The following is a 17,405-nucleotide window of genomic DNA, read 5'->3' as shown; positions in this document are numbered from 1 at the left end:
CTCGTACGTTATTCCGTCTCTCTCTCTCTCTCTCTCTCTCTCTCTCTCTTTTCGTTCCCTTTAATTCGTCCACCCGCCTCCACCCCTCACTCGACAGTGAACGGGCCTCGATCGATCGCCAAGCTACCAACCCCTCCCTCATCGGCCATCTTTGCTACTCACGGTCCGGGCTTCGATAGCGTCCTATCGTGCTCTCAAACAAGGGCTTTCCATTCGTTCTTCCACCCTACTCTGTTATAACTTTCGCTAGAGGGCCAAATTACGCGACAGGCAATTTTCGCTTTCGTCCCTTGTGCAGAAAAGATGGGAAATTTAAATAAGCAACTTCTGTAATCATATAAAACCGGTTTTTATGGCTGTGTTCTATTCAAATCAATGACGAGTAGAAACCTATGTTTGCATGAAAGCTGTTCACAAGTAAAGTTCCATTTCCCAGAGTTCTTTTGATGGGAAAACTTGATTTAAACAAAATTTACATCAGTCATCTGCTTGAACCCGATGAGCGGAGTCGTCAATCTGACAAGGGGATACAGGCATACCCTTTCTAAATATTTGTCTGGCATTTCATTTCAAACACCATCTGATTTATTCACGATTTACTGATAGACACAAACACTACTTACCGTATTTAATCATTTTAAATGGGGGGACTTGATTTTGTTGACGATGATGTAATGTTTAAAAGGGCAAGACGTTTACGGCATACGTGTAAGAAATTTAGAGGCGGCCGAATGCGTTTATATATAGAAACGGGGCCGATACAGAAATAGCAAGCAAGTTGCCAGATGTGTTCGTTTGTACGGGTGGACAAATGGTGCACACAAAAAGTTGGATGGCTTTTAGTCATGCCGCCTTCATCCAATGATTGTTTAATTTGTTAAGCTTCATTTTACTAATACCCCTATTCATGATAAAGAAATGCAATAGTTTGAGGAACAAGATTTCAAATTTCAACTGCTTTGGCGCTAACGTTCAAAGGTCCCCAACAATCAGAATTTATCACCCTCTGGCAAATGGCCGCCATTCTTCTTTCACTGAGCTTGCGCACTATCGAGCACTGCAGACGAAAACGAACACCCATAATCCGATACAACTATACACTCTGATTCACAACTGAAGTTCTTGAATACATTATCTATTTATATTTCATCAGCGATGAACTTTTCTTACCGGTTTTAGAGGTAGTTCCAAGCTGGAATCACGATTCATCGAGAAGAGCACTTTAATGAGTTCAGTAGGAAGACCAGCTGTTTTGCCACCTGGTGGCTTTCTTTTGTACTAGGAATTAATATTCGGCGCATTTGAATTCTCTCGCGTTTGTATTCTGTCCTTCTGTCAGCCGTTGAGAATTTAAATTTACACCCAAAAATTCCATTTTTCTTTCATTCCAAACTACCAGATTAGTGCAGTTAGTTTAGAACAGAAAAAAGAACATACAGTGAAGAAACTTAAAATAATTAATATCTGGTTCAGTTAGTTGGATTTATATTTATTTTTAGCTGACTAGAGTGTCTATATTAAAGATGTTTACATCTGATAACGAGCTAGGTGACTCAAGCATGAGTATTAACGAGCCTAGATTACCAAGGCCTTTCTTAATTAATAGGGTAAATAAGAAATTCTAGATAATATCTGTAATACATAAAGCTGATTGCTGTTTTGTTTTCAAAGTTTCAGGGTTTGGAAATTCCACCCCAAGTGTCTGAACCATCATTGTACTCCGGAGATGTATTAACCAACTTTAAAGAATCCCTCCAACCCCGAGGTACCATTACTCAAACCTCACCTGTCAAAAGCCCAGGTTTTATTCCTCAACTGACTCCACTTTCAGTTCTCAAAAAGACTGCAAGGTAAAATTCAACAAATATTATCAAAACTTAAATGCATTTTCAATTAAAATTCTACAGTTGGGCAAAAAATACACCACCATGTGGTTGTAAAACACCACCACCAAATGCCACTGGTATTGTCATGTCTCCATCTGTTGACCCAGATATCAAAGAACTCATTCAAGATCAGAATAGGCAACTTGATCTCCTCCAGAAACAAGTCAAACAGCTTCTTCAATATCAAGAAAGATTACAAGACCAATTAGGAGATAAGCCAAGAGCTAATGGTGCCACCCAAACATCATCATATTTTGACATTCAAAGTCCCAAGTGTCATCCATCTGCCCGATTTTTCCCCCACTCCCATAGTGATTCTCCCACTGCACGTCAACAACAGGATCGTACAGAGATAACATTAACTTTCAGAGATCTCCAACTTGAGACAATTGTGGAACAACCACCAAGTCCCCAGCAATCCTTTGTGGTCAACATGCAAGAATATCAAGAATCTGTTTCTGAACAATCAGATGAAAGTACTGAATCATGTGAGAATGTTATGGAACATGTTCAAAAGCTATTGGCACAAGCCAACATTACTAATGGCAGAAAACCACTCATGGAAAAAGCTCCAGATATGAATGTTGAGAATAGAACACCAGAAAGGCATGTGTTCCACGACATGTTCCCGGAAAACCCTACTCGTAAAGTAACGATGCAACGCGTGCAAGAACTCGGAATCAGTTTCATCAATCCATTTGCATTAAAGTAATAGATTATTCTTATTTTTTTTTTAATGGGTGTTATGCTAAAGTTGTTCTGTCTTGTCATTTTAGTACTCCACGTAACCCAGTCTATTATCCTCGTTCGAACGCCAAACTCAGCTATGCCTGGGATGCACGTAAGGAAACGGATCAAAGTGTGGAAATGGAGCGTTTGGCTGAGAAATATCTTGGACAATCGAAGCCCGTTGAAAACAAGACTTCAGATTATAAATTTAAAACTTCAAAATCAGTAGAAATGAGTATGTCGTCCCAGCAATATCTCGAACGTTATGGCCTTCACGAATATGCAGAATCTTCCTCTCGTTAAGAATGGCGTTGTACTTGCTTTTCTGAAAGATTCTCACATCACATACGCATTAGTGTTTGCTGTCGGATCAGTATATTAAATTTAAAAAGCTCTGGTATTTGACTATGTATTGCTGTTATTATCTATGTATGTACTAACCCTTTAAATATGTACAGTCAATTAAGGTTCTACTGTTCATTTTTATCACACAGAGAAACTTTCTCCACATCCACATGTCCCTTTTATGTTTGGATTATTGAATACAAATTCTGATGAGAGTTCATTTTCAACAAAATCCATTTCTGTTCCTAACAAATGAAGTTGGGCTTTCATATCAACAAAAATCCGAACTCCTAGAAGTGCAATAATACATAATGTTTATTTTGCTTGCTTGTAAGAAGCTATATATTACCATCTTGAAGTACTTCTTCATCAAGTTTGTCTTTTTTTGCTGCAAAATCTAAAGTGTAACTAAATCCATTGCAACCTCTCTGCTTCACACCTATCCTTAATCCAACCTGGATAAAAAAAAACCAACAATAAAATGTGTATCTAACAGTATAAAATGAAAACTCACATGATCATCTTTGCCTTCGGTAAGTTGCTTGACTCGCTTAACTGCACTAGGAGTCTGAGTATATCACCACCCAAAATAGGCATAAAAATATGATTTAAGAAGAGTATCCTTTTTAATGCATTAGGAATTATGTACACATGGAACAATGGAATGTTATGTTGACCACTTCATGTTTGAAAACATACTTACAAGAACAAGGGCAGCACGAGTAGGAAATGGTTTTCTTGCTTTAACTGCGCGTACAGTTGCGGAAGCTGCTATACGGGCTGCCATTTCAGAAGTTTACAAAATAATCGTCAAGTTTTTAGAACCATTGCATAACAATCACACATAAACGCAGACTACGACGTAAAGACTGCGATCAATTCCATAATGCTGAGTGGAACATGCTGAAACAAGCTCAGTCTCGCCGCTAGATGTCAGCCCACACAAATGTGGAAACCTTCGGCTATTCTCCAGTGTTCTGTCGAATAAGAAAAAACTTGATTCGTTTGTAAACGAATACGGATAAGCCAAGTAAACGAATACGAATAAGAATAACGAATAAAATGGACGTTTTATTCGCGAATACGAATAATTTTCGAATAACGAATAACGAGTAAATTTTCGAATCAAATATCGAATAAAAGTGGCATTTAGCCTACCTTCAGAAAAAAACAGGACAGCAATCAAAACAAGACTGCCTGTCCTACAAGAAAATTACTTATTCGAAATTGTATTCGAAATGACAAAATACGAAATTACAACGAATAAGAATAACGAATACGAATAAGGACATTTTTATTCGACGAATAACGAATAAAATATTCGATTTTTTGCGTTATTCTATTCGAAATTTTATTTGAAAGTTTTATTCGACAGAACACTGCTATTCTCCCCTTATTAATATAAAAATACACTATGGGCACTTACTAGTTTTATTGGATTAAAAGAATTGCGATTCTTCAGGCTAGATCCTGCATCTGTTTAGGCGATATCCAATAAAGAAACTCCCGTGCTCTTTTTCTCTTCCTTACTTTTTCGTTTCTGCGGCGTTGAAGGCGATATTGCTACGCTACTGTCTTCGATTTGGTGATTTTTTGTAGTGCCCGGACGTGGCACATTGTTGGAAACAATTTTATCTTCCAAATCGGCGTTATATTCCTCCTCCTCCAGTCAACGATTTTCCTTTTAAGTGGGATTAAAGTTATCGTCCAGCTTTTTTGCTGGTGCAATAACCGACACGCTTCCGGCACTGCAATCGTTTGCTGTAACTTTTGACGGCATGGGAAGACCTGATACAGTTTGCCGCAAAGGAGAATTTTATTGGTAGTTGTAATGAGCAAATATAAGCTACATCCGAGCATATTTTCTCTGCTGCATTACTTGTCTGAAATATTTCGGACCACTTGTCCCATACAAATGAGGCAACGTATTCTCGCTTTACTGTTCATATTTTCCAAATAGAAATAAGCCGCGTGAAACAATCACTGGGCAACTTTGCGCAATATCTACAAATATTATCTTTCTGAAAATTACAGTCGTTTTCATTTTAAACCTGTTTGCGTTATACCTGTTAATGATGGCGATTTGTAAAGACGCATAATATTTTGAAGCGTCACCAGAAGTGTACGGTTTCCCAATATTATTGAGCACATCTTCACTGTGATTGACGAACTCGGCGAAAGAGTTGTGATAGCCACTTTTGCTTGGCAGAATTTGTTCAATGGCATGGAAGTGAGCGAGATTCACCAGAAATTCATCTATCCTTCTATCCTATCTATCTATCTATCCTTCTCGACCATCAGAATATAATGGTATTTTTTAGCGCGCGCTCGAGCCTTTGAATGAACATACGCCCAGTAAATTTGTGGCAAATCGTTCCGCATAACCAGGTTGCACGCTGGAATGTCAATACTATCCTCGAAAACGCTCATGGCTACGAGAATATTACAATCACGACTACTAAACCGTTTCATAACGTCTTCTTGCTTCCGATCTTCACGTTCTATTTTCTTAACGGTCATGTCTTCAACCCGATGAACAATATAGTGAGGGCTTAGATGCGCTAACTGAGGGTCGCATCGACTTACATCCTAGACAACAATAAATTAAAATATTTAATCCAACAATGATAATGTAACATCATCTTTTGATAACCTTTACAAGATGATAAAGTAATTTGGTTGTGGTACGCCTCTCAGTGAAAATCATTCGACATAGCTGATAAGCGGCTTCTCGAATTTGGTGATGACGTGCAGGGAAATCGGGACGACTGCGACGATTTATGTGACCCGACTGAGTTGTTGACCGACGCACAAAGGACGGGCCATTCTCAGGTAACTCTACGGGCTGTAATGTTTCCGTGGGCAATTTTTGAACTTGATCAGCGAGATCGTCAGCATGAACTAATACGGCGGAATCGGTTTGCTCTGATGGATCGTTGTTTCCGGGCAATTTTGAAGTTATTGGCGGTGGATAAATGCAGAGTACGTCCAAAAGGCGAAGAACTTTAGGGTGGCTAAACTATTCTACGTTCATATTCGGAGTATCACTGAAATTTTTCTTCGCACAGTGACCTACAAAATGGAATATAAAGAATGAAAATTACTTTGATATCACTACCATTAGAAAGCCAACCGCATTTCAAGTAAAACTGTGAAGACTAAGCACAGAAGAAGACAGTGTCTTTCATAAGCTGCTTTGGTTTTAAATTTTTCTAAATGAATGAGGTACACCAGAGCAGCACGGTCTGCTCCCCCAAGGACCTAAGATAACGAAATAGTTGTGAGTTGCAACCGAGATAAGGGTACATTCTTTCTATAAAGAAAATCAATAAAGACAAAGAAAGAAAATCAAAACCTGCTACACAAACAAAACAATATTACCAATAACTACAACCACTAACAGTAACCCACAATTATTAATTAAGATATGCTATATCTTTTACCAAAATTTTGAATGATTTGGATATACTCTCAAGTAGATCACAGGTTCAAGCCAGGAATCGGGAATTTCTTTAAGGTAGTTTTGCTCATAGTATTCTGTTGAATTGTACCGACTGTCTCGACGATAATTGTTCAACTGCTGAACGCTATCCATAATTTCTAGCTCGAAACGAGTGGCTTCGGACTTTAAGGATATTTCACACTACTGCGTTGGGCGACTTGAAGAAATCATAATTTTAATGCTAATGGTTCCTCACCGTAATTCCGATTAAACATTGTTTGAAGTGGAAATAGCTGACTGCAATTTGTTTTCCAGAATAGATATCAAATGAGATAGTTCCATTGGCTTGCATATGTTATTGACAACTGATGCAGTTACTCTCAGGATTCTGGATGTAGACTATTTGCTGGCTTTTCATATAAAGCCAATATTGTTTTCAAAGCTTCGTCATTCATAACATTATGGTAGTCATCCAATATCAACAACTTAAGCTTGTTCACTTCAAAGAAGTCTTTCTGGATAGCTCAAAGGAAAACCATATAAATCATAAAAAGCACTTGGCTTTTCCTAACTCATCTTTCCATCTAGAAAAAAGCAACAGATGTTATATCATATTTTCAAAATACTCATATGCTTAGACATACCTCTGACAATTCCATTGTATTACAACTTTTTCTTGTGAAAAATTCCCACCATCAAAGGAGTTGTGATGATGTAAGTAGGCAGATCACTGAAGTGCCAATTTAACTGTTGGTGTAAGGTACACTGAGGAAAAACCTCTCGAGTTGTTGGGGTAAACTGATTAAATAGATCATCAGACAGATACCTTAGAATACTGAGCATAATACAAAAACATACCTGCAAACTTCAAAAGCTTTTGCAGGAATTAACATTACAGCAACAAACATTTTCTCCAAATCTGCTTTCAAACATGCAATGGTGTTTTTGGATTTAGCAAATTCAAAACATTCCACTGAGGTAAAATAACAAAAGGTTTCAACTAACGTAGTGTGGGATAGAACCGAACCACTACGTTAAAAAGCTTTTGTTTACAGCATGATCTTTCGGCATAGGCTCTTGCCGCTTGCTATAGACAAGCAGGGTTGGCGCTATTCCGACAAAATTTTCTTTGCACCACTTCAGCCTTTAAAGACAAGGCTTGGCCTCACTTCACTTTGGGTGGCTTTATCTGACTAACATTATCATGGAAAAATAACAGAAAACAGACTGAGATCCAAATTCAGTTTTCTGAAATAGAAAGTAGTAGTTAGTGTTATTCATGTATCAATGACAAAAGCTAAACATTTGAATGTTTTCATTCGTAGGTGTCAAATTTCTAGCGTGATCTACGTGTAAAATCCTTTTACCGCAGTGTAGCATCAATTTTACAACGCTATCGTAGTGGAAATCTATCAAAAGTGATCAAACTCATCCATCCTTTGCAGAACTGGGAACAAATTCGGTATTTCTGTTTGGTTGTCTAGCGTTGAAGTTCGTTACTAGTTCATGGATTTATTATGATAATGTTGACTTATTTCATCTTTATCAAGCTCTGCGGAAAGCTCTTTTTAAACCTGTGGCGTTTTTTTACTGATTTATTCTGCCACTCTGTGAGGTCATACAAGCAAAATTTCGAACTATTATTTTGTCTTTACCTTTCTAATAAGCTACCCCGGAGTGGCAGCTGCACCTTACGAGAAGCTTTCATTGTGGGCTCCGTCATTTCGCAATGCTCCATCCCTGTCTTACACTTTGCTGCAGCCATATGGAAGCTAGCTGAAATGTCTACATGGGATCAAATTCAATTTTTCTGCGGATCTTTTTCGACAAAAAATACGCTGTGCCGTATCGCGTAGTTGATGCAGCTGTTCACCATTTCGTCAAGTGAGTTTTTATGGTCGAATGCAGATTCGATAAAACTCTTTAGTTAACGTTTTGAAATGTTTTTTGTTACAGATTTCAGCTCCATTCCAGGAAAATGCCCGTTTTGTGGCATCAATCGCTGTTGACGTTTTGTCAGCGATAAAAAGCGGATCTTAGTAGCGAACAGAAACAGGCGCTCCTTCAGCTAAACACTGTTCACAAGCACCATACGTTGACACCAGAAATCCGCCGTAAACTGCTGCACTCTGCTTGCAGAGATGAAGAAATGATAGATTAAGACAAGCATTGAGCGATCAATAAATTTGATATTCGACCTTTTGTCGTCGTTTCTACTACAAACAAGTGTAAAATTTATCCATTTCTGCGGATATACCAGGAATTTGAAAAATTACGTACAATTAATATTTTGAATCAATGAAAAACAAGGTAGGTTAAAATACGTTCTTTATTTCCAAGGCACTTGGAATGAAAGAGAAACGTAAAATACCTCTGTTCACTATCCTTTCAAAATAGATACCTGTTTTTCCTATCCGTTCAAAACTGTCAGCCAAAAAATTACATTCGGCATCATCGATACGAAGCTAAAGCACGAAACTCAAGCAATGGATGGTGAAGACGAAAAGTAAGTAGGAAAAAAAACAATTGCAATTAATTACACAAACCTTAGATTAAACCGTTAATCAATTAGTGATTGGTTAACAAGAGATAAGTTTGATCTGATATCAACATGTATAAAGAGGAGGCGGGAGGGGAGAGAAGGCAAAAAAAAAATTGTCACGTTCTTGTAACCTACCATGGTGTAATGGCTAAGGCTAATATTGAAAATAAAACGGGAGAGAAGGCACATACGTATGCGAGTCGATGAGGAAAAACATCACGAAAGAACACGGAATACCGAAAGGAAGCCTTGAAAAAACAACCCCGCCGTCTTGTGTTCCGATGTTTAAGGGCAAGTGACGTAGCTGCTGTTTATTTTAGTGCAACTTGGTAATTTAAAGATCATCAATCGGCACCGGATAGGAGATGCGTGAATATCAGAAACATTTTTCAAAGTATCAAAAACTGCAAACAGAAGGGTTGAGATAAGTTCACAGGATACGATTTCTTATTAAGCAAAACCTGAGATAGGCTTTCTGTCAGAAGACACTGACACGAAACTGAAAAAAACAAAACAAATCGTATGTCGCGCCAGTAGCTTCCGCTAGTAGTCTCAGAATTGGACTGAGCTCTAGTAGGAAGAAGGAACAAAGGTAGAGATATACCTCTAGCTCAACAAAGGTAGGTATTTGAATTGAAATTGGAATTGTTGTGCTGATTCAGAATATATGCATGATTTTGCAAGTTGACTAGTTATGTCTTATCACAACTTTATGAGACTTGGTACAAACCGCCATCTTCTTGCCCATTACTACAGACCAGTTGCATGGCCTACTACAACTATTAAATTTAGTCCACCTATTGGGTTTAGCTGTTAGAACTTACAAATCTTAAAGCGCTAAATCACATACTAAAGCAATTAGACCGTCATAACATGCATCAAATGAATAAACAATTATTGTTATCTTTCCCCAAACAAACGCAACTGCTCTCTTTAACACGAGGAGCTTCTTTTCTAGGAGCTTCTTCACGTTGAGATAGCCAGTACTCACTTCTTTTTTATCACACTCCAAAATGTCTTAGTCAGTGTCATACTGTCGCTCGTTATTAATATTCTAACTTAACACAGAACTTTTTGCCGCTTGTCTTTATTTATTACAGAGAAGAAAGGGAACAACATATGCCTGGTGCGTTTCACAATCTTTTCATCGAGATCTACGACGAAAAAAATGTCATACGCAATGGATTTATTCGACACATAAGTGACAACATGTGGTGTCCTAGTTGCGTTCATCAACCCCCGACTCGGACGCCCTAGATTTTCATAAGATCCGTTTTATTTTACAGACGAACACGACACCCGAGTATGTTTATTACACTTCTTTGTTTTTCGTATTCTGAGGTACCCTAGTTTTAATTGGAGCGCAAACTTTATTTCAGTCAACAACTTCGCGCAGTAAATGCAGCTGGATCCGCTTCGAATTAAACACTTGCGTTCCAAATTTTGTGATACGCTTACAATCCGGAAAAAAGAAATGTATAAATAACGAGGTATGAAACAGCTTATATACACAGAGCATTGTTTGCTTGTTCCACTCTCGTCGAAATGAAATTTTTCGCTGTATCCTTGGTGATCACGGTCACCCTATCCGCTTGCGGAGTAAGTAATTTTCATGAAAAAAAAAAACTACCAGGACATTTTTGCTTATATTCAAATTTGTTTTTAACTATTCTGGTGCTTAATTAATCACTTTTGTATGAAAAGGAGGCCCAGATGACGTTGCAGCCAACTACGGTGTGTAGTTGCACCAATACCTTGTCGACTTTGAAGCCAACCGCCACGACATTGAGCCCCATAGCTCAAAATGAATACTGCAACATTGCTACGTGCAGCGTACCTAGCGAAAATACCCTATGCAAATATTCGGTATACTCTTAAACATATTCAAAGACAATGATAATGAATTCACGATATTCATTTTGTTACAAATAGAATTCAACCTGGGGAGCAGCTTGTTTACCATCGTATCCAACAAAATCGAGTGTCAACGCTGAAGAAATCGACATCATTTTACAGATGCATAATGATTACCGGCGCAAAGTTGCCAAGGGTCTCGAGACTAGCGGAATTCCAGGTCCTCAGCCATCGGCGTCTAACATGAGGCAATTGGTACGAAAAAACTCCTTTTTTTTTTCACCGTAAAAACATACTGTAAATCCCTTTGGAATGTTATGGTATTTTAAATGTCTGTATTTTGTTAAGATCTGGGATGAGGAGTTGGCCGTAATGGCGCAAACACACGCCCAGCAGTGCGTGTTTCACCACGACAAGTGCCGTAACGTCCGTAAGTCAAATTTTTATATTACACTATACTCTGTCCAGTGATCAGTCTATTTATTTTCGGTATTTGACATGGATTTTATATACCAATAGCTCGATTCCGAGTGGGTCAGAATATTTACATTTCTGGGGCTTCTTCCGACTCGTTAGACTCATCTAATTGGCCTGCAGCTGTTACGTCTTGGTACGATGAAGTTTTGGCCATGACACCTGCTTATGTTACAAGCTTTCCGTAAGAAAATTTTACCAAGTCGCGTATTTTCTACTGTAGGAGCGTTAATTTTCATAAAATCTGATGATACAGATCAAGTCCACCTGCTGTTATTGGCCATTACACTCAAGTTGTATGGGCTACTACTTATACCGTAGGCTGTGGAGTGGCTTACTATCAATCGACTGCTGTAAGACATTTTTTCTTCTTAAGCAATTTGACTTTGACGTTGACCCTGTCTTTGATGTGGTCAGACTTTTGGAGAAGATTTTCCCTACAATAGGCTCTATGTCTGTAACTATGGACCGACTGGAAATTATGTAAATTCCCCAGTTTACGCTCAAGGAGCCGCTGGATCTGCCTGTCCAGCTCCGACTTCAAACAACGACGGATTGTGTGCTTGAAAATCCACAACTTTTTAAAATTTGTTCGGCTATTTTTGAAATGATATAATATCAAAACCATTTGTTGTAGCAGCAAGGGTTTTTAACGGCTTAAAACATGGCGAAGGAAATTTTTAGTGGGTTCAATACATTGTGCCTGAAAATCCGGCTTCAGTTTAAACAAAACAAGTCCTCAGTGTACTAGGTCTCAACTGAGGTTGTTACATGCCTTGTCAGGTCTTATTCAAATATCCTGAGTAATCGACGTTCGCTGTGAATGAACTACCGCAAACCAACTACCAAAGGCACCGGCAATTGCTGCTCCGATGATAAATCCTAGGCCATTTCATCCATATATCCAATAATAAAAATCAAACTTTATGTTAGATGGCTTTACAAGAACGTGTTGTCGACCAAATGTGTGCATTCCGATTTGAATGGTCCAATAGTAATAGATAAGAAACTTGGATCGAAGATAACCGATGCAAACATCGGAAATGATCAAATAGAATCATGAAAGAAAGTTGGAAAACGATAGGAAACATTTCTCGTACGGCAAAATTTTTTTTGCCAGTATTTTGTATTTAGGTATAGCGCAGGTTAGTTGAAGCTAGTAAATAATAAGCCATCTGCACGAAAAGTATTTCCACGTATTTTTTTTTTTTTATTCTTTTGAACTATTAAAATTTGTATTATAAATTTTAGTTAAGCGGTGGATTTTTGATTGGATTTTTAATGGAAAGGAAAAAGGATGTCAATATGTATAAGGGTACAGGTACTTCATATTTTGTAGGACATAAGCTCAATTTACTATGCCAGATTGTGTTGCACACACATTTTGTAAGGAGGACGTAGTTCGGCGCGAACAGTTAATGTAAAAATCTTTGTATGGAATATCTCATATTTGATATTCCGTTGTACATCAGAAACAACTGAGATAAATAAATAAATGCGTTAAAAGAAAAAATAACAACATAGATGAAATTTTTATTAGCCATTGGATATTGCGATTAGGGTCCACGAAACCAGAGAAGCAAGTGTCAGCCACAAAACCGAGAGTGGTTTTACGGGCAGAGAGTGGATTGATGGGCAGTGAGTAGGTTGACGAGCAGAGAGTGGTTTGATGAGCAGACAGGGGCTCGACCAGTCTTAGCTTAAGTTGCTGTCTTAGCTTAATCTTAGCGTTACTTTTGTGTTACCAGTGAGAAATTAGGGAATGCTGAAAAACTTGGTTACGTATAAGAAAATTTGTTGACTGAGTTTGGCAGTTTGGTGCTACAAGAACTGCTTGGTTTCTATTCGCACAGAATTCGTTGAACATTATTTACTGCCCAGCATGAATAACGACGAAGAAGATGACAACCAGCGAAGCGATTGCCCTTCTTTTACCATCCATTATTTGGGTTGCGATGGAGTTTTCGTTCTACGGTTGATCGAGATTAACCATGGTAGCACGACGCCTAGGACGATTGTCCAGGAATTCTACAAACGCAGAAAAGCCGTTCAACATCTTGCCCGAACTCGGTAATCCTGCTCTTATTCCTACCGTTGCTGTTGCTATATTACAGGTAAAGGAAAACCATGGTGATTTAAAAGAAAAACCTTAGGTGTGACGAGGGGTTCATCGTCTGGATCGGTAGTGATTTTACCATACGACCACTACTGCGCCGCACTACACCACGACGTATGATGTCCCTACATACTACACCGCAAAGGCTCCTACATATAACACCACGAGGTATACAGCCCCTACATACTACATCACAAAAGCGCCCGAGTACTATACCACAACATATGCAGCCTCCACTTACTACACCGATTCTCACAAGTATTACAGCACCAAGGCACCTGAATGCTACACGATCATGTATGCAGCTCCAAGTTACTACTCGGAGGCCCCGAGATGCTATACCGCACAAGGGTATGGGGTATGGATTCATTGTCACGCCCGCACGAAGAGAACGCCTTTAATGATATGCAAGAATCCTCATAGCTCGTGGCGGCCGGTGTTAACACTAATAAGTTAATGCATCCGCTAACGATTATAGGAGATGAGATCGCAAATATTAATAATCGAGTTCAATTTACAATTAGATTTCAATATCTAGATTAATATTTAATCCTAACATTAAAAATTGTCCGATATCATTCTATCATTTCAATCAATTGCCCGTTGAAAGAGGAACTAATGTGGGATCCTTATTGTTTATTTCCGACAAATATTGTCACTCCCAACGTTCCAGTTAGAGCTTGACATTGCAATAGTATGAAGGGATACATTTTTTTTTCCTTTTTTTTTAACCATCATAACATTTCGAATGCAAATATGAGACAACAAATGCGCGACTTTAAACGCAATTGCCAACGGCCAAAAGGGAAGAGAATGTCAAAAGGGTACGCGAACACGTCATAAAGGTGGGGTAAGAATAATATTGCACTTGCCATTTATCAATGCCATAGGCTAGTGACGTGCATTAGGGAGAAACAAATACATATAAAACAAGGACAAAGCGAAGTTAGAATCAATCGAGTGGACTCATCGTTCAGCAACTGTAGTACAGAAACTCGTGTTATTCAGCTGTTCACTACCAAATTAACTTTCACGTCATGGGTAAATATTTTGGTAAAGTCTAGTTTTTTCGAAAAAATTTCAAAGTCATTGTCATCACAAGAATTTTTGAATCGTATTTTCAAGCTGATTTTATAGACGACAATTAAATTCTATAGGGGTAACTGACGAGTTTTTTCTATGTTTGCTGGATTTATGTTTTGTAAATGTGGGGAAAAGAAGGCTAGTTCAATAACCCGTGTATTTTACGGAAACTAACTGAATCATTTTGATAATGCTCTTTTATTTGAATTTCTCATGAAACTGCATTCTTTTTTAATTTGTGGTTAACTATGTCGCAATGCTGTTGTTGGTCGTTTCTTTGATGGCTGGACAGGCCATGGGTGGGCCGATGAGTACGTCTTCATACGGGTACTACAGCACTCCGGCATCCTACTACACCTCCAAGGCTCCTGAGTACTAGACAAGGAAGGCCGAGTATTACACGACAACATATGCTGCCCCTACCTACTACACCGAGCCCCACAAGTACTACACGACAAATGCGCCCGAATACTACACCACGGCATCCTACTACAGCACTACACATGCAGCCCCCACTTACTACACTACAAAGGTGCGCGAGTATTTTACCACAACATATGCTGCTCCTACTTACTATTCGGAGGCACCGAGATACTACTCCGTACCGAGCTATTACATAGAGGCGCCGGTGTATTACACAACAACATATGCTACTCCCAGCTACTACTCCGAGGCAATGAAGTACTACGCACCTTCAAGCTACTACCAGACTGAAGCCCCCAGCTACTACACAACGAAAGCGCCAGAGTACTACACTACCACTTACGCCGCTCCCAGTTACTACACCGAGACTACAGCTTATTACACAACAACATACGCCACTTCCAGCTATTACACTAAGCCGCCGAAGTTTTATTAATCGTGAAATTGCGCTGTCCGTCAAGCTCGATGACGGAAGAATTAGATCTTGTTTTATTATTTGCTGTCCTCGTTCCAAATTGAGTATTTCCCTGCCGTGCATTGATGCATTAACTAGTCGGTCCATACGAATGTGGTTTATAAATGAAATGTTAAATACAGCTATAATGCCGTTACCAAATCCATTTGTTTTTATTCTTTATCACATAAAGTGGATGAAGCGATTTAAATTTTTGTTCGTACAACACCGTAATTTCTGAACACAATCATGCATTGGCACACATTTGTAAGAACTACTGTATATCACGTGTATTTGTAAATTTACCATGAATTTATGCCACAGTTTGGCATTTTATTTGATTTTTCATCGCAGACAAAACAATTCAGTAAGCAGCCGTCTGGGTTACTTCAAGTGCGTTTAATATGCCCTTGAAAATCATTTCAGTAAGCAAGAGCTTATCGCCGCTGGAGAATTTACAAGCCACACGACATTTGAGTTCAATAACGTCAGCTGCAGTGCAATAACCGAGACGACGCAGGACTCGCTTGCGACGTTTAAGCTTGGTCATTTGCAAAAGCAATTTGGCTTCTGCAGTTCATCTTTTGCGTGTTTTAATTGGGCCACCAACTATTGTTTTTGAAGAAAAGATTGTAATCCATATTACTTCAACTTACTTATTATAATACCCTTTGCTTATTGTGGTCGAGTTGACAAATGGACTCAACTTTCGTATCGCGATGGATTTGGTGGACTGTCCTTGACCGGTCCACTAGTTGAACGCCGTTTGGGAAGCGCCTATGAACGTCCTATATTTCAATACCGTGAATCTAGGCTACTCAAAAAATTTGCATGAACATAAGTTAACGCTGAAACCTGTATCCTTTTGAACACTATATACACGGTTGTCGAGCGGACGAAGGTCTTCGTTAAAGTAGAGACGGACTGAGCTTATCTTAGTGATAACATTAAGGAAACAGGGGATCACTCCCATCTCTCCATTTTCTTTGGGTCCGCAAGGCTTCGCTGCTGACACTACCTTACTTTCTGTAGTGGCTTTGAAGATTTACATCAGGACGCTGACAATGTATGATGCATCAAGGTCTTCCGCTGTACTGTCATCGCTCTTTCCACTAAATTTTCTTTTTTGTAGTCGACAATAATGCCCATATCAAAATCATTTCCCTTGTTTTTATCTAATAAAAGTACCTAATAATGTTGAAATCGTATTATGGAAACAGGTTGAACAATATTACTCATGTGGACCATGTTTTACTATGTACTAACGAGTTCCATCATTCAGGTAAGCAAGTTGCTGTCGAATAGTGTAATAGGATGAAGCATACATTCTTTTCTTGCGGAACTAAGAATTTCTTCAGATTTTTTTTCTGTCTGACATCTGCATGAAGAAAAAAAATCATTTATCATAAAAAATGTTAAAAAAAAAAAAAAAAAAAAAACTTACTTACGACTAAGTGTGGGATGGCAGCACACTGCTAAAACTGGAAACACGAACTTCCAGCACGTAGTCTGGACTAAAAAGTATACTTATTCGAGCTGAGTTAGGTAGCGAAGGAATGGCTATATTGTATTGTGATTTCCTTGACGCGTAGCAAGTTAAGAGTCATATTATAGATAAGATGGAACGCCGAGTTAAGAAGGTCTCCCTAGCCTTTAACCAAAATGCGACCAACAGCTGGGCTCATGTTTTCGTCGATCATCAGAATGACAATACCTTTCTCATCGAGACCACGACCACCAACACGACCCGACATCTGAATGTATTCTCCGGAAGAAATTTAGTGGGAAAATACCAGTTTAAAAAACGTTGCAAACTATCTAGAAAATGGAAAAGGTTTTACCCTTCAATTTCCTTTGCTGTCGAACTTGCGTGCATTTGTGAAAAACACTATACGAGCAGGCATGTTGTGGCTCATGACAAACGTTTCAGTAGCGAAAAGAGCCTGGATAAGTCCCTTAGAGAATAGGATTTCTACGGCCTCTTTCAACATTGGTAGCAGACCTTTCTCAACAAAATTTCATTAGATTGATGATACATAATGATAGTCAAATGTATT

General features: G+C 38.7%; 3 protein-coding genes, 1 long non-coding RNA gene and 2 pseudogenes across 5 annotated transcripts; 4 read left to right on the top strand and 2 right to left on the bottom strand.

Moving 5' to 3' along the window:
* Window positions 1-1,364: 1,364 nt before the first annotated feature.
* LOC130694938 (uncharacterized) lies at window positions 1,365-3,180 on the top strand. Of its 2 annotated transcripts, none has more exons than XM_057518080.2 (4): window positions 1,365-1,607; window positions 1,672-1,850; window positions 1,908-2,594; window positions 2,663-3,180. In XM_057518080.2, the coding sequence occupies exons 1-4, from the start codon at window positions 1,524-1,526 to the stop codon at window positions 2,916-2,918; spliced, it is 1,206 nt and encodes a 401-aa protein (XP_057374063.1). In that variant the 5' UTR covers window positions 1,365-1,523; the 3' UTR covers window positions 2,919-3,180. The 2 variants fall into 2 exon arrangements, with proteins under 2 accessions (XP_057374063.1, XP_057374071.1); XM_057518088.2 differs by having other exon boundaries at window positions 1,380-1,607; window positions 1,678-1,850.
* Window positions 3,011-3,836, bottom strand: LOC130695095 (iron-sulfur cluster assembly 1 homolog, mitochondrial-like). Its single transcript, XM_057518219.1, has 4 exons — window positions 3,664-3,836; window positions 3,475-3,528; window positions 3,310-3,415; window positions 3,011-3,250 (listed from the first exon to the last, which is right to left on the bottom strand). The coding sequence occupies exons 1-4, from the start codon at window positions 3,745-3,747 to the stop codon at window positions 3,102-3,104; spliced, it is 393 nt and encodes a 130-aa protein (XP_057374202.1). The 5' UTR covers window positions 3,748-3,836; the 3' UTR covers window positions 3,011-3,101.
* A 535-nt stretch (window positions 3,837-4,371) lies between these two features.
* On the bottom strand, window positions 4,372-7,367 carry LOC130694842 (endoribonuclease Dcr-1-like; annotated as a pseudogene).
* Window positions 7,368-7,458: 91 nt separating this feature from the next.
* LOC130696115 (bystin-like) lies at window positions 7,459-8,610 on the top strand (annotated as a pseudogene).
* Window positions 8,611-10,469: 1,859 nt separating this feature from the next.
* On the top strand, window positions 10,470-11,954 carry LOC130694978 (venom allergen 3 homolog). The gene is made up of 7 exons (XM_057518100.2): window positions 10,470-10,543; window positions 10,649-10,810; window positions 10,877-11,053; window positions 11,147-11,228; window positions 11,318-11,456; window positions 11,529-11,625; window positions 11,690-11,954. The coding sequence occupies exons 1-7, from the start codon at window positions 10,490-10,492 to the stop codon at window positions 11,837-11,839; spliced, it is 861 nt and encodes a 286-aa protein (XP_057374083.1). The 5' UTR covers window positions 10,470-10,489; the 3' UTR covers window positions 11,840-11,954.
* A 2,398-nt stretch (window positions 11,955-14,352) lies between these two features.
* On the top strand, window positions 14,353-15,510 carry LOC132088570 (uncharacterized). Its single transcript, XR_009422053.1, has 2 exons — window positions 14,353-14,429; window positions 14,764-15,510. It is a non-coding gene; the product is annotated as an uncharacterized LOC132088570 (long non-coding RNA).
* Window positions 15,511-17,405: the final 1,895 nt, after the last annotated feature.

The sequence above is a fragment of the Daphnia carinata genome, chromosome 1 (genome assembly GCF_022539665.2).
Source record: "Daphnia carinata strain CSIRO-1 chromosome 1, CSIRO_AGI_Dcar_HiC_V3, whole genome shotgun sequence".
Taxonomy (NCBI): Eukaryota; Metazoa; Arthropoda; class Branchiopoda; order Diplostraca; family Daphniidae; genus Daphnia; species Daphnia carinata.
This window is presented reverse-complemented; position numbering and strand designations above follow the sequence as displayed.

Coding starts and splice junctions, on each gene's coding strand:
- LOC130694938 (XM_057518080.2), top strand. CDS start 1,524: ATGTTTACATCTGATAACGAGCTAGGTGACTCAAGCATGAGTATTAAC. Junction 1,608..1,671: donor GGCCTTTCTTAATTAATAGG/GTAAATAAGAAA, acceptor TTGTTTTCAAAG/TTTCAGGGTTTGGAAATTCC. Junction 1,851..1,907: donor GTTCTCAAAAAGACTGCAAG/GTAAAATTCAAC, acceptor AAAATTCTACAG/TTGGGCAAAAAATACACCAC.
- LOC130695095 (XM_057518219.1), bottom strand. CDS start 3,747: ATGGCAGCCCGTATAGCAGCTTCCGCAACTGTACGCGCAGTTAAAGCA. Junction 3,416..3,474: donor CCGAAGGCAAAGATGATCAT/GTGAGTTTTCAT, acceptor TTTTTTATCCAG/GTTGGATTAAGGATAGGTGT. Junction 3,251..3,309: donor TGAAGAAGTACTTCAAGATG/GTAATATATAGC, acceptor TTGCACTTCTAG/GAGTTCGGATTTTTGTTGAT.
- LOC130694978 (XM_057518100.2), top strand. CDS start 10,490: ATGAAATTTTTCGCTGTATCCTTGGTGATCACGGTCACCCTATCCGCT. Junction 10,811..10,876: donor ATACCCTATGCAAATATTCG/GTATACTCTTAA, acceptor TGTTACAAATAG/AATTCAACCTGGGGAGCAGC. Junction 11,626..11,689: donor CTTACTATCAATCGACTGCT/GTAAGACATTTT, acceptor TGATGTGGTCAG/ACTTTTGGAGAAGATTTTCC.